This window comes from Salmo trutta, chromosome 4, assembly GCF_901001165.1.
Source record: "Salmo trutta chromosome 4, fSalTru1.1, whole genome shotgun sequence".
Classification (NCBI taxonomy): domain Eukaryota; kingdom Metazoa; phylum Chordata; class Actinopteri; order Salmoniformes; family Salmonidae; genus Salmo; species Salmo trutta.
In genome coordinates this window covers 57022064-57038304 of record NC_042960.1, presented here as the reverse complement: position 1 = coordinate 57038304, position 16241 = coordinate 57022064, and the positions used below count along the sequence as shown (strand labels likewise).

The 16241-nt window shown below is 43.2% G+C and overlaps 2 protein-coding genes across 3 annotated transcripts in view; one reads left to right on the top strand and one right to left on the bottom strand.

Moving 5' to 3' along the window:
- The window catches only part of LOC115192679 (sodium- and chloride-dependent GABA transporter 2), a 74288-nt gene extending 68061 nt beyond the window's left edge, over positions 1–6227 (bottom strand). Inside the window, exon 1 of the mRNA XM_029751441.1 lies at positions 6161–6227. The gene's annotated coding sequence lies outside the window, so the exon portion shown is untranslated. The remainder of the gene's footprint in view (positions 1–6160) is intronic.
- On the top strand, positions 762–14034 carry LOC115192676 (transcription intermediary factor 1-alpha). 2 transcript variants are annotated; one of them, XM_029751434.1, is made up of 18 exons: positions 762–1760; positions 2047–2165; positions 4252–4399; positions 4647–4779; positions 4980–5096; positions 5258–5372; positions 5798–5944; positions 6117–6231; positions 6548–6948; positions 8001–8150; positions 8646–8745; positions 9074–9128; positions 9245–9380; positions 9662–10020; positions 10333–10471; positions 10631–10705; positions 11412–11567; positions 12841–14034. In XM_029751434.1, exons 1-18 carry the CDS (start codon positions 1430–1432, stop codon positions 13111–13113), a joined length of 3069 nt encoding a protein of 1022 aa, XP_029607294.1. In that variant the 5' UTR covers positions 762–1429; the 3' UTR covers positions 13114–14034. The 2 variants fall into 2 exon arrangements, with proteins under 2 accessions (XP_029607294.1, XP_029607295.1); XM_029751435.1 differs by having other exon boundaries at positions 764–1691.
- The last annotated feature ends 2207 nt before the right edge of the window (positions 14035–16241 follow it).

The following is a 16241-nucleotide window of genomic DNA, read 5'->3' as shown; positions in this document are numbered from 1 at the left end:
CTCACAGCTGTAACCACCGTCAAATGTGCTTCTACAAAGTATTGACTCAGGAGTGGGAATACTTATGCAAATGATATTTTTTTTTAAAACATGTTTTCATTTTGTCATTATAGGGTATTGTTTGTAGATGGGTGAGACATAAAAAAAATGTTTGCATTCAGGCAGTAACACAACAAAATGTGGAATAAATCAAGGGTTATGAATACTTTCTGAAGACACTCTAGCTAGCCTCACAAGACAATTGCAGTCTTCAATGACAAAACTGAAGCAAAGCATACAATCTGGCCAGGTTGATATCAAGATTTGAATTTGGTAACAGCGTACAGTGTGTCATGTAATAATTGTAAAAGACTGAATCAGATGTACAGTGTCGGAAGGCCTTGTTAAAGGTAGACTCGGCTAAATGACGGTACTGCCACAAGCAGAACCGCGGATATTGAGTTGAGCGAGATGCAAGTCTTAGCTCTCACACAGTATCTGCGCATGTGCACAGGTTCCCTTCACGCACCAAAACAGCGGAGAAGTTGAGCCTCACGCTCTTAGTTGTTGCAGAAATTGACCCACTATGCTGTTTACTTTCTGCATCTATGTCTTATTGCTGAGTCTACCTTTTAAATAAAATTACAGCATGGAATAAACTTTTGCAGTTAAGGGTGATTCGCTCAATATTATTATATTTTCATTTGTATTTACATTATATTGTGCAATGTCCCAGGGACATCATACATGTACAGAGCCTTCTCCTATGACCAATATAAAAACAAAACCCTCCCACATATGAACGGTCTCCATTGTCGTCCGTCAGATGGCGTCATTCTAACGCGACACGTCATCAGTGCAGACGGCCCTTGCGCTATCAGACGCGAGACAATGGTTTAGAAATTCTGTGATGGAGCTGTCCCTAAATTTAATTCAATTTATTGGAACAAGCGCGCGCTTGAAAGGAGCACACAATTCCCTCCTATCACAGTGCTTTACTGCACCTGACCCCACCCATCTCAGATACCGCAGCTTGCGCGCCGAGGAGCAGTCTGGGACAAATATTCAAGCAGCATCTGGATTTGATTTAATTCATACGCGCTGTTGTGCAGTACTGTAGCCTGTAAACAATCATAGAAATTGCTTATATATTTGTTGTGTGTTTGCAAACGAGGGATTTAATTCAGTTATAAATGCGTAGTGCTGCTGAATATCTGAAAGCATTTGACGAAAAGGATCTCATCTGCACGCGGATGTTGACCAAAGAAGACATTGGAGTGTTCCGGAGGCAACACAACACCGACGAGAACGAAGGATGTCTAGACTAGTTATATTCTTTTGAATGGACATTTTTGGGAATACCTGCATGTTTGGATAGCTCTCTGTCAGGTGACATAGATAGACAGGGGTTCTTCTTTATCTGTGTTGTTTTAATAAAAGTGAAGCAGCGATGGATGAAGGTGCAGAGTCCGATGATGCTGTCATTATTGTGGAGAACGAAGCAGAGAGCATGCCAGTTCAGGAGAACACGAACGCCTGCAACGAGCGGACAGGCACCTTGAATTTTCTGGACACTTGTCCCGTGTGTCATTTAAACTTTCACAGTCGAGAACCAAAACTTCTGCCATGTCTCCACTCATTTTGTAAGAAGTGTTTGCCGTCGGCTTCCAGGAATTTGGCCATGCCAGACACTAACAGCTCGACGAAACCACGTGAGCTGCTCATGTTTACAAACTATAGATACGCGAGACAGTGCATCCCAAATGGGGAGGTGCATCCGGGTGTGTAAAATTGCAGTCTGTGCAAGACATGATGCTATCGTGGGATTTGCACTTGTCTGTGATGTATTTAAAACAATGAATCTGTATTGGAAGTCATTGCATCTACCAAGAGGAATTTAATGCACAGATTACAATTTCAGACATGTGATGAGTGGGGTTTGAGGGAGGGAGTGAGTCTTATCTCATGTTGTGCTTTCTTGGAGATATTTAACCATTACAGTGGTGTGTGCAACTTCATTCAATATGTATGCATGCTGTGTTTGTCTGCCCATCTTCCCATTTACAGTGAATGTGATTCGCTGTCCGGTGTGCAGACAGGAGTGTATGGAGGTGGACGTGATGGAGAACTTCTTTGTGAGGGACTCAGTGGAGGCTTCCAGCAGCACTGTGGAGAGGACTGTTCAGGTGGGTGGAAATACTGGTGAATGTAGGTTACTGCTGGATTGTACATTCCATTTTGTATTATTGGACATAGTCTTGCTTGCCTGACTCATGGCTGCCCTGTAAGAAGAGACTATGGATAACCCAAGCAAAGCTTGTTCAGCCGCCTGGATCTGTCAGTTATTTACCAAGCAATTTCACCAAGATGCCGGGTGTTTTTCAGCTTAGTAGCCAATGAGCATTATACAGATGTAAGGCTGAAGCTTGGCATTATCTCCAACATCAATGTAACTACCACAGACACAGAGTTTTGTCTTTGGCAGATTTCAGGCTCTAAATTCTAACGTTTACTTTCTAACCGATATTCTCTGTTCTGAGGCACAATAAGTTCAAGTTCACATTCGACTTAACTTTCGTGGAAAGTAATAAGACTTACTGGTCCCTCTACCTGTCTGTCAGTAGCTATGTACAGTGGGGGGAAAAAAGTATTTGATCCCCTGCTAATTTTGTACGTTTGCCCACTTACAAAGAAATGATCAGTCTATAATTTTAATAGTAGGTTTATTTGAACAGTGAGAGACAGAATAACAACAAAAAAATCCAGAAAAACACATGTCAATTGCATTTTAATGAGGGAAATAAGTATTTGACCCCTCTGCAAAACATGACTTAGTACTTGGTGGCAAAACCCTTGTTGGCAATCACAGAGGTCAGACGTTTCTTGTAGTTGGCCACCAGGTTTGCACACATCTCAGGAGGGATTTTGTCCCACTCCTCTTTGCAGATCTTCTCCAAGTCATTAAGGTTTCGAGGCTGACGTTTGGCAACTCGAACCTTCAGCTCCCTCCACAGATTTTCTGTGGGATTAAGGTCTGGAGACTGGCTAGGCCACTCCAGGACCTTAATGTGCTTCTTCTTGAGCCACTCCTTTGTTGCCTTGGCCGTGTGTTTTGGGTCATTGTCATGTTGGAATACCCATCCGCGACCCATTTTCAATGCCCTGGCTGAGGGAAGGAGGTTCTCCCCCAAGATTTGACGGTACATGGCCCCGTCCATCGTCCCTTTGATGCGGTGAAGTTGTCCTGTCCCCTTAGCAGAAAAACACCCCCAAAGCATAATGTTTCCACCTCCATGTTTGACGGTGGAGATGGTGTTCTTGGGGTCATAGGCAGCATTCTTCCTCCTCCAAACACGGCGAGTTGAGTTGATGTCAAAGAGCTCCATTTTGGTCTCATCTGACCACAACACTTTCACCAGTTGTCCTCTGAGTCATTCAGATGTTCATTGGCAAACTTCAGACGGGCATGTATATGTATTCTTGAGCAGGGGGACCTTGCCCTTGCGGGCGCTGCAGGATTTCAGTCCTTCACGGCGTTGTGTGTTACCAATTGTTTTCTTGGTGACTATGGTCCCAGCTGCCTTGAGATCATTGACAAGATCCTCCCGTGTAGTTCTGGGCTGATTCCTCACCGTTCTCATGATCATTGCAACTCCACGAGGTGAGATCTTGCATGGAGCCCCAGGCTGAGGGATATTGACAGTTCTTTTGTGTTTCTTCCATTTGCGAATAATCGCACCAAATGTTGTCACCTTCTCACCAAGCTGCTTGGCGATGGTCTTGTAGCCCATTCCAGCCTTGTGTAGGTCTACAATCTTGTCCCTGACATCCTTGGAGAGCTCTTTGGTCTCGGCCATGGTGGAGAGTTTTAGAATCTGATTGATTGATTGCTTCTGTGGACAGGTCTCTTTTTTACAGGTAACAAGCTGCGGTTAATCTCAGCTCGTTACCTGTATAAAAGACACCTGGGAGCCAGAAATCTTTCTGATTGAGAGGGGGTCAAATACTTATTTTCCTCATTAAAATGCAAATCAATTTATAACATTTCTGACATGCGTTTTTCTGGATATTTTTGTTGTTATTCTGTCTATCACTGTTCAAATAAACCTACCATTAAAATTATAGACTGATCCTTTCTTTGTCAGTGGACAAACGTACAAAATCAGCAGGGGATCAAATACTTTTTTCCCCCACTGTATGTGTCTGACTGGTCTGTATACCTGTCTCTCTGTTGATGTATATGTCTGACTGGACTCTCTTCCCTGTACGTAGCTGTGTATGAGTTGTGAGGATAACACAGAGACTACAGGTTTTTGTGTGGACTGTGTGGAGTTCATGTGTGCCACCTGCGTGGAGGCGCACCAGAGGGTCAAGTTCACCAAAGACCACACCATCAGACAGAAGGGGGATGTATCTCAAGGTACAGTACAGCTTCCAGTCTGACTGAGGCAGCAACGATTGTCAAGGAAATACCTACAGTACAACAAGCAGAAGCTCTATTTACATTATTATATTCTTGTTGATTCAGTGAGAATAACGTTCACATCCTCCTACACAGTACAAAAAGCCTGAGAGAAAATGCATACCTGTACTGTAGCTGACAGATTGGAATTGGTTACAGAAAGATTAACTTCTGGCTTTTAAATGCTTTCCTATTGGTTTTCCAGAGTCTGTGGGTGTTTCCACTCATAGGCCAGTGTTCTGTGAAGTCCACAAGCAGGAGCCCCTGAAGCTGTTCTGTGAAACCTGTGATCTACCAACCTGTCGAGACTGTCAGCTACTCAAGCACAAGGACCACAAGTACGGAATACTGATGTGCCACTATTGATTTAAAAAAGATATATCTAAAAACACATTTTATTTGAATGAAATGTGCTATTTAAATAAATATTGATTTATATATGAATTAATTAATTGATTGACAGTGACTAAAGCTGTACTATATTTGAGTGGATTTCAATTATTTTGTAACAATTAAATAACTATGGTATGTTACTTAGTTACCAGTTTCTGGAGGATGCCTATAAGAATCACAAACATTACATGGAGGATATGAATCGTCAACTGCAGGAAAAAAAGAAGATAATTGAAGATGTGTCAAACTCCATAAACAATGGGTAAACAATGCATCTTCTTTAGCATCTGAGAATCTATGCTTACTGGATATGTACACAATGTATAATGAAATGTGAACACTGTCCATCCATCGTGCATCCAAATACATTTTGTGTTTAGTAAGATTAATTTGTTCATGTCTATTGTCTTTCATGTTTCTCAGACTCCTTCAAGTTGATGAGAACCGCATATCAGTTCACAATGAAATCAAGAAGTCGATCTGTAGTCTGATACTAGAGATCAACAGAAAGGGAAAGATTCTTGTCAATCAACTTGAGGTACAGTATGATCACAATCACATCTCTAACATTAGGATAGGATGATTCTGTATATTCTCACGTTTCCATAGCTATTCCGACTCTAGGATTTGTCAGGTTTCTTTGTATTCATTATGAGTGCAGAGAGCAGGAGGAAATGGCAAAGGCCTACAAATGTTTTGACTGTCGTGTGCCCTAAAGTCATGACAGGAGCTTACCCTGAAGGCAGTATTAAAATGCCACAGATTCTGGGAGAAGGCTATACGGATACTCCTGACCTGCAAAACAATATTTAATTCCAGAATTGGTTAAAATTAGGTTAAGGTTAGGATTTGGTTAAAGTAGGGGTCAGTTTTAGATTTTGGTTAGTCGTTTTAGAGGTCAGGAGTGTCCTTATAGCCTCTCCCCAGATTCTGACTTCTCCATCTATTTCCTATCCCCCGAAGGGCCTGACAAAGGATCATGAGAGCGGTCTGAAGAAGCAGAAGGAGGATATTGGCTATCTGTCCAGACACCTGGATCACGTGATCAACTTCACAAAATGGGCGACAGCTAGGAACGGCGGCACAGCTCTCCTGTACTGCAAACGTTTGGTAAGGCCTCCCTCCCAGACTCTCCCTCAGCCTCAGTCCGCTGACTCCCAGGCATCCCCTATCCCTAAAGCCAGACAGGAGCCCATGGTGTAAAGCATAGATGAAATGCAAAACATATGCCTTGTGTTTTCTCAGTTTCTCCAAATTATTAATAACATCCCTTCTGCTGCAGATTCTGTTTCAGATCGGAAACCTCCTGCGGGCTAAATGCAATACCTCGTTTGTACCGCAGAGCACTGTGCGTTTCCAGTGTCGGTCTGGCTTCTGGGCTTCAAATGTCGATCTGGGTAAGAGAGAAAGCACAATGAGTGGCTACACTGAAATCTTACAATTCTATTTAATTGAAACATTTAAGTTGGAGTGTTTTATGTTGGGGGAGAAAATGATCTGTTGGACAAGGAGCAGTAGTAGTAGTTATTATTGTAGTGGTTTTAAATGAGCAGTTGCAGTGTGCACTAATTGAGGTAGTAGTATTGTAATAATCTTAGTTATGCTGGATGTGTTTGGTATGGCGCAGTTTGTTTCTGAAATAAAAGATCTTTACCAGGTCAGTGTATTACCTCTTCCGTTATGCTGAAGCTGTCTCTCTTTCTGTTCCCTCAGGCTCATTAGTGGTGGAGAATGTCCCAGGCCCCCAGCTGGGCGGCTTCCAGGGCATCCCTCATCAACTCCCCCATCCTGGGCAGGGCCCCTCAGGCTCCCCCAACAGCCTGCCCCCAGGCCTCTCCCAGCCCCGCCTGGCCCCCCACAACCACAACACCCTGGCTCAGCTCCAGATGCAGGTGGAGAAACTAGCCCAACAGCCTCACTGGCAGCCCCAGACCCCACCCTGGGCCTGGTACCAGAGCATGCGGCTCCAGAGACCACCTCCAGGGCCCCTCCAGGGTGGCTCTCCCTCCCAGAGTCTCCCCCCTATGCCCCAGCAGGGCCGGAGGTTCATTGCCCCCCCTGCAATCCATCTCAGTCCCACCAGCACCCTGCCAAGTCCTGGATATCCTCCCCAGGTGGGAAAGAGTGTGCACGCTCTTGCATGTGTGTGTGTGTGTGTGTGTGTGTGTGTGTCAGTTTGATTGACAGGGATTCTTAACAGGTGCAGACAGTGGATGACGTCTTCCCAAATGGAGCAGACAGCCTTCACATCCTGGGCAATTTATGTCTTGACTTGTCAAGATCAGTTTGAGTCATAAGGTACCATATAAATAAAAACATGTATATAAAAAAAGGGCTAAATCTCAGTGCAGCTGCTCATGCGTGATACAGAACAGGCCCAAAGCCTCCAGAGATGATGATAGATATGTCTGGTCTACAGTGTTTAGTCTGAGGTTGAGGCTGTTTTATACAGGCTCTAAAATACAGGCAGATCAAGAGGACAATCCACTGGCCTGTAGATTTCAGACAAGAGTTGCGTCATGGCTGATGTGAACAAGCTGTTGAGGTGGAGCCTGGAAGCACTGTTCTTTTCAACAGCCACTTTATGGATCATTAATACGCTAGGCCTTGTGTTTAGTTTGACTTTATAATGTGTCATCACTGTTTTGAATTATATACAGTGTCAGGAGGGAATGGTTGGTCAGGGCAATGTCTAGTCTCATTATTTCATGAGTACATTTCTGACAAAACGGTGTATAACATCTTTAGTTATATAACCCCTTATCATATTGTCTGTGGAACTCAAAATTCCAGTTTCTATGCATTTTTTCCTCCAAAGTAAAAACTGTTCACCATTGACTGTTGCACCTGCAGGCTTGGATCTAGACCAAACAAAGAAGGCTGTTTCAAAACAAAGTGCTTAAGTAAAGCATTCTGGAACATTTACAAGTGGCTTGTTTGTGTTCTGTCTTCTGTTCTGCTCTGTGTTGTGAAAGCCAAGGGGCTCCTATCCTAGACATAACCAATCACAGGCTACTATCCCAGACATAACCAATTACAGACTGACGACACACCATTTCATCTGTCTGTCACCACCATTGACTCATAAGAATAGATATGACATTGATTGTTGATGGCATAGCTCTGTCTGACTCTGTCTCCAACTGTCTGTCTCTCTCACTTACAGGCTGTCCAATCACTGAGAGGCCTGGTGAGCAGCCCCAGCAGCTATGCACTCAAACACATGGACGTATTCAACCCAATGCCTCACTTCTCCCACAATGCACCACTGCCTAGCAACGGCAGCCTCAGTTCTCCTCACTTGCGACAGCAACAGGTACATACAGCTGCGCTCAAATATACTGGCACCCTTGCACTTCACAAAGGAGTGTAATGGAGGAGAATGTTCTGTTTTCTCTATTCAAAACGGAGTTGAATGGCTATTTCTACCCTGTAGGCACCTGCCACTTACCACAGGTGATATAAATTCCACAGTAAAGGACAATCACCTGCCTCCAACCTATTCATTTGAATTCTGAATAATTTAGTCCAGGCAATTTTTTTCAAACTTTGAATTGAAAAATCTAAATGTCAGTTTAGATACTTTTTTGGGGGGGACTCTGTGCAGGTGAAAATCCAAAATATACATGTGAAGAACACTAAACATTTTCTAAATTTCAACTTATTTGAGAAGAAATAGTGAATCGTGCAAGGGTGGCAGTATATTTTAGCACAACTGTAGCTCCATTTCACATCCACATATCAATCTGTAGCATTATGTTGTTAAGAATCAGATTGTTAGCAGCTTAATTGATGTTGTGAAACTTTTTAGATGGAGTCTGCATATCACAACAAGCACCCTGGAGGCCCTGTCCAGATAATAAGACCCAACTTCCCTCAGACCCTACCAGCTTCCCTCCCATACAGAACTGGTATGTATTGGTGTTGTGTACTACACTACTAATACTACACAACAAAATATAAGAAAACAAATACAATGCTTCTTGAATATATGACCAGGAATGGAACTTCAGGATTTTGGACACTGTCCAGCCAGGCTAGTAGACGTCAATGTTTACTAGCCCGGGTTCAACATCTGTTCTATGGCATATTTGAAAATAAAAAACTCACTAGTCAGCAGGCTAGTTTGGCACATTTTCTACTAGCCCGGTCTGAAAAGTACTAGCCACGGTCAAGCAGGCTAGATTAATTTCCATCCCTGTATAATATGTATGAGGAATACAATTTATCTTCCTTTAGCACAAGGACACCATCATGCAGGACTAACTGCTATATCCTGTGAAGAGAAACCAGGGTAAGATAATGATTTCACATTCTTCGGGAATTCTATACAGGCATGACATTTTGATAAATAAAAAAAATCTTTATATTTCTCTTTCTCTCACCTTCCTTCTGATTGGCTGATTGAAGGACTGTTTCCTGGAAACCTCTGGAGACGCAGCAGAAGGCGTATGGAGCTGGGGGATCAGCTGCCAAGAGGAGACGAAGGTCATCGCCTGGACCCATCATCATCATCAAAGACGAGCCAGAGGACGACATCAGCTGTGTAAGAGGACGGATGGACTGGAAATAGACAAATGTTCATAACTGATCATTACAATGTTATGATAATGATTACATGTACATCGTATTGCATGTTACTTGAAATGGTATGGGTGATTTATTTGTCTTTGAGCCACGGTATTTATAGATGGTAACAGCACAGTAATGATATACTGTGATGTTGTAATAGTGTTCAATACCAGGATTGCTGTTGGGTGGTCCCTGAGAGGTCACTGTTCTGTTTTTGAGTGTTCTGTTAAGTAAGTGTGTTTGTGTGTGTTTCAGGTACAGGGTAACCTGAGAGCCAACCTCCCAGACAGTAGCACGGGGGTCCAGGCCCAAACCTGTCGGCAAGATGGAGGGGAACAACAAGTCCAGATATCTCGTCAGAGCACAGAGGAAAAGGCCCAGACCCCACCACAGCCTCCAGGGCCTTCAGGGGACCTGAGTCAAGCCCCACAGCAGAGCCACTCTCTGGGGGCAGAGCAGCAGCTAGGCAGTCAGGGCCCAGCTCCAGAAGAGGACCCTAATGAGGATTGGTGTGCTGTGTGTCAGAATGGAGGAGAGCTGCTGCTGTGTTGTGACAAGTGTCCCAAAGTCTTCCACCTCTCCTGCCACATCCCCACCCTCTTCAGATTACCCAGGTACTATAGGCCCTAGGAGAGAGGTGGGCAATCTTACCCTTGGTGGGCCTGAGTCTGTGCAGGCTTTTTCTCCATCCATGCAGAAACACACATGATTGTAAATACTATGATTATTAGAATCAGGTGTGTTTCTGCTTGGTTGGAGCAAAAGCCTGCACTCACATCAGCCCTCACTGGGTGAGATTGCCTACTGTATCTAATGCACTGCCCTAAAATGGGATTAAATGAAATGGATCGGTTATCTGAAAATTGATGCTATAATGTTGTTATTAAACTAAAGTTTATATTGGCCTGCTGTTGTTTTTCTTTCAGTGGGGAGTGGTTCTGCTCATTCTGCCGTGACCTGTCAGTGCCTGAGGTGGTGTATGACTGTGACATCAGCAGATTAGAGCCCAGAACAGTGAAGGAGGAACCAGACTCTGAGGGAGGATTCTGCCCTGTGGACAAACGGGTCAGTATTGTGCTGTACTGTACTTGAAAGAGACAATAATTTCTCAGGCCTACCTGAGGTGTTTATCTTTGTATAAGGTGTTACTTTTATCTTATTACAATACATCAGCTCTGGGGTTGATATAATGTAAAGGTGTGTTGTATTTCTCTCTCTCTGTAGAAATGTGAGAGACTGTTGCTGAAGATGTACTGCAGTGAGCTCAGTGCTGACTTCCAGGAGGCTAGATCTCCCTTGGTGAGTGGAGAGACTAATGCCCAATCCCAGGCTAGATCTCCCTTGGTGAGTGGAGAGACTAATGCCCAATCCCAGGCTAGATCTCCCTTGGTGAGTGGAGAGACTAATCCCCAATCCCAGGCAAGCCTCCCTTGGTGAGGGGAGAGACTAATGCCCAATCCCAGGCTAGATCTCCCTTGGTGAGTGGAGAGACTAATGCCCAATCCCAGGCTAGATCTCCCTTGGTGAGGGGAGAGACTAATGCCCAATCCCAGGCTAGATCCTCCTTGGTGAGTGGAGACACTAATGCCCAATTGCAAAAATGATCTTCTTACCTTTACATCCATGTGGAGATGAAGAGAATTTAATAGGTACAGATGAGGATCTTAATTTGATCACTCTTTTGTTGCTAATAATTTCTCTGCACTGCATGAAATGCAGATGAGCTTTGATTTACATAAATTCCACAGCAGCACACTGACAACACAGGCTTTGGCCCCACCTTGACTAACCACACACAGGGAAAAAACATCCTAGTTTTAAGTCACATACTGAACAGTGTTTCACCTAGGATTTTTTTCAGCAGCGGTGGCAAAGGTAGCTAGGTGGGACATGGATTGAAATGTCTCCTTGGTTTATCATCCACTGTATAGCCATGATGAGGGACATTGAGAGAAACACTTTTTGTTGTTTTGTATATTGTGATAGCCTCTGTCTTTTGCTGTAGATAATGCCAGAGAACCAGGAGAGCCCAAAGACGCCGATGGTTCTGTCCATTGTGAAGAGCAAGCTGGAATCCAGGCAGAGCCCCTGCTACCAGACACCTTCTGAGTTTGTATCAGACATCCGACTCATCTTCAGGAACTGTGCAGCATTCAATGAGGTAGACTAGACAGTACTAACGTTTTCGAGAAGAGTCCTTTTATCTTAGTTTACACAGATGTGTTAATTAAGCTGTTAAAACCTCTTTGGTATCATTGGGACGCTAGCGTCCCACCTCGACAACAGCCAGTGAAATTGCAGGGCGCCAAATTCAAACAACAGAAATCCAAAATTAAAATTCCTCAAACCTGCAAGTATTATATACCATTTTAATGATAAACTTCTTGTTAATCCAACCACAGTGTCCGATTTCAAAAAGGCTTTACGGCGAAAGCACACTATGTGATTATGTTAGGACAGCGCCTAGCCACAAGAAACCATACAGACATTTCACAGCCAATGAGAGGACTCACAAAAGTCAGAAATAGCGATTAAATGAATCACTAACATTTGATGATCTTCATCTGGTGGCACTCCCAGGACTCCATGTTACACAATAAATGTTTGTTTTGTTCGATAATGTCCCTCTTTTTGTCCAAAAACCTCAGTTTTGTAGGTGCGTTTAGTTCAGTAATCCAAAGGCACAAAGCGCGCTCTCAACACCCAGACGAAAAGTAAAAAAAGTACAATGAAAGTTCGTAGAAACATGTCAAACTATGTTTAAAATCAATCCTCAGGTTGTTTTTGTTATAAATAATCAATAATATTTCAACCAGACAAAAGCTTCATCAATAGAAAAGGAGAAACAAGAAAGGCGCGCTCCCGATCACTCGCTGGCTTCATGTCTGGAAATTTCCACTGTCCACTCATTGAAAGTGCTGTGTCCCTCATTTTTCAGAGTAAAAGCCTGGAACTATGCCTAAAGACTGGCCACATGTAGAAGAAGCCATAGAGATCGTGAACTGGGTCCTAAGTCTTTGTATGGTGGATAGGCTTTCAATGGAAAAACAGCCTTTCAAAATAATAGTACTTCCTGGATGGATTTTCCTCCGGTTTTCGCCTGCTATATCAGTTCTGTTATACTCACAGACATTATTTTAACAGTGTTGGAAACTTTGGAAAATTTCTATCCAAATCTACCAATTATATGCATATCCCAGCTTCTGGGCCTGAGTTGCAGGCAGTTTAATTTGGGCATGCTTTTCATCCAAAATTCCGAATGCTGCCCCCTACCCGAAGTTAATGTGTGTGGATGGACTGTTTTTACAATGTTTCTGTCATTTACATGTTAGTTTTAGTGGATGCTCTTATCCAGAATTAGCTACAGTCAGTGCATTCAACTAAGGTAGGTTAAACAACCACATACATCTGTCATCTCTTTCCTCCCATGCCAGGCTGACACTGAGGTTGCCACTGCAGGGAGAAACCTGGAGAGGTTCTTTGAGGAGCAGCTGAAGTTCCTCTACCCTGAACGAATGTTTCCAAAGGTCAAGTCTGAGGTCATCAGTCCTGTGACCCCTCCCGTCTCTCCTCCCCCTCCCACAACCACTGATGAGGAGAGCTCCCAGCATGCAAAGCATCAGCGCAGGTGCTCTGAGACCCAGGAGTTGTGTACTCCTATTCCTGCTCAGCTAAGCTCACCAAAGGGAGAGGAAGAGGCCGTATAAGCGCGCACATCGTCATCTCATCAACTTTTATCAGTCAATAACACTGCCAGTACTAGCCTATACTAGTAATTCATCTTATTCTCTGAGAAAGTCTGATTTTCTTAGATGTGCCAAAATACTCCATGTTCTGTGATCGAATCATTTTGCACAAAAGAACAGTGAAGCAGGGTACCAAAACCCTTTCCTCCTTCTACTATACCTGCTTAAGACTGGTTTACATGAATGCTGTACTAATATAGTGTTGCTATGACTAAAGAACCTGAGTATCAAATATGAAAACAGAAGGTGTTTGATTATCCAGCAGCCTGTGTGGATATGGATCTTGTAACAGGGTTTGTGTACCTTCTGGGGAATAAGAACTGTGACAAGGTTAATCCAGGTTAGTAAAGTGAAAACACGTCAAAGGTATCAAATCAGCCTGATAAAACATAAGACTATTTCAGTTGTTATTGCAAGACTGTATGAAGTGTTAGTTTGATGAACATGTCAGCTGTGCGAGGTGTAGTTGTTCAGGCCTACGGTAGCCTTGACTCTAGTTTACAGTGTGATGGCTGGTAGCATGACACGAGGCCTACTTTATTAATCGCAACAATAGAACTTCATCTTTGTTCCCTCATTGTTTTGTCATTGAGCCATTCAATGTGTCATGTATTTATATTTCACATTGTTGTAGTGATTTTTATGCAATGTATGTAAATATTTACGATGATCATTAATTTAAACCAGGCAAGTAAATATTCAACAAAATGCATTTTGTTTTTCATGCAGTCCCAAATAACCTTTCATTTGCCATGTTTTCTCATGACTTCATACCATCGCTACTTATGAAAACCAAAATATTTTATTCATAAAAAATACTTCTTGCATGCAAGTTTACTTGCAGCTGTTTACAGGGTAAAATAAACAATGTCCAATATCTTACTTTATGATTCTTATTGCTTTTTGGGGTCTGTTTGGTATTCATTCAGCATTTACAGTAAGACATGTTTTATGGGATGAAGGAAATGTAATCTATTGGTGATGAATATATATATCACAGTCGGAATAGTTTAATATTGGCATAATAGCTAATCCTCTATAAGTTAACTGTAGTAATTAATCATGACATGGGGCCCCAAAGGGCAGGACCAGATAACCAACAGTACAGTATATGTTAGTGGCCTGACGCTGGGTGACATGGAGAGTGTAAGACAAGTCTGGTTGTGGTTCAAAAGGACTTCAGCGCCCTCTAGAAGATTAGCACCATTTAAAAGTGACCTCAGCCACTAATTTCCTCTACCTAAGAGATCTGAGTTTGTCCTGAGCTGCTGTTTCTCGTTAAAGGGTGAAAAGTGGTGTTTGTGTGTGTGTGTGTGTGATCTCTTGGCCCTCCCACCCCTACCGGAGGGCAGCTCCCGCTCAGCCCAGTCAAAGCTCCCAATGGTGGAACAAGCTTCCCCATAATGTCAGGACAGCGGAGTCCCTGCTCATCTTCTGAAAACGTATGAAACTCTACCTGCTTGAATAGTATCTCAAATAAATCCCACTGATCTGGGTTTGAGTCTGGTCCTCATCATATTTTCCCCCTGCTGTCTAAGATACTTGTTTAGAACTAATTGTTTTACAAGATGACAGTACTGGTGTACACCCCCCCCCCTCCCCCCCAGTGCCAGAATGCACTTAGTTGACACTTCCAACTCTCCTCATTTCAGCAAGGGTCCAGAGCATTTCGATAGTAACTAGCCTTAGCAGCACAGGGAGGCCCATCCAGTAGAGTGCTAGTATTAGCCGTGCATGGCCACTCGGAGATGTTTCTAGAGGGGCTGTGTGATGTGGTGTGTGTGAGGGGGAGGGGGGACACACATGGCTCTGATTAGATGATTGTTTACTCTTGGCTCTCTCACCATGCATACCCAACGCCAGATGACTGATTGAATTTGCAGAAAGACTTAGTTTGGTATAAAAGGTTTATAATGCCATCCATCAATTATTTACCTCCTTGCAAATTTTGGCACATGGCAGAGTGTGTGTGTGTGTGTGTGTGTGTGTGTATGTTTATGTTCGCTCGCGCGCACGCACTCACGCGCGTGTGAGTAGCTTTCAAAGGGATTGTGCCCTCTAACAGTTTGGGAAACCTAATGAGTGGTTAATCAAGTGCCCATGGCAAGCTGTCCACAGGCATTATGTGGAAAATGAAATAATTAGTCATTCAGAAAATGTGTGGTGAACACACTTAAAAAAAGCCTCTGCCGCAATTACATGTTATGCTTTTTAGCATGTAAACTAATCAAATAATCATGTAATGCATTTTTCCCCTTATAAGCTAATTGGCAATCCATGCATTGAGGTCACCACCTTTACGCAACACCTGGCTGTTATAGAACAGTAGGCTAACACTGGCAGTTCAGATCGAGAGGAAATAGTCCATATACAGTATCTCTTCCACTTCGGAATGTGCTTTGTTTCACCATTTGGTGAAAAAGAAACCCCACGTATGTGACAGTCTGAGAGGGTGAAATAACATACGCTTCAATGAAATCAATCATTTTCCTGAGGAGCAATTTTGTCAACCTCCAATATCAAGTCTGTCTGCGGTAAATGTTGCAAAATATGGAATATGCATTAGATCAAAAAACATACAAAAGAATATACCTACAAATTCTAAAGATTTGATGTATTGCAGTCTGGAAATGGCCACAACATATTTTTAGATAACCACAGAATCACTACGGAGTGGAGTCCAGGTCTTCTTAAGTAATCAGTGTGATCGTTCTGCCACAGACAGACGTCTGAATGAAAGTAAACGAGGTTGGATGACAGTCAGGGGCGGAAATCCCGGGGGGGACGGGGGGGACACGACCCCCCCATCCTTGGAAAAATATGATTTGTCCCCCCAATATATCACTGAAACATAACTATGTAATTTAAATAATATCAATAATACGCAATGAAAGCAATTGTGCTGATTATAGACACTTAATAGCGCGTTTTTAAGTTTCAAAATACCCCCCCACCCTTTGCCTCACAATGTTTTGATCCACTGCCAGTTCCTTAGTTGGCAAGGTAACAGAGGGGTCGTCTCTACTGTCTGAAAGGCACTCAATGAACGTAACTGACGTGAGGTTAATCCAGTGAATCGCGCACACACA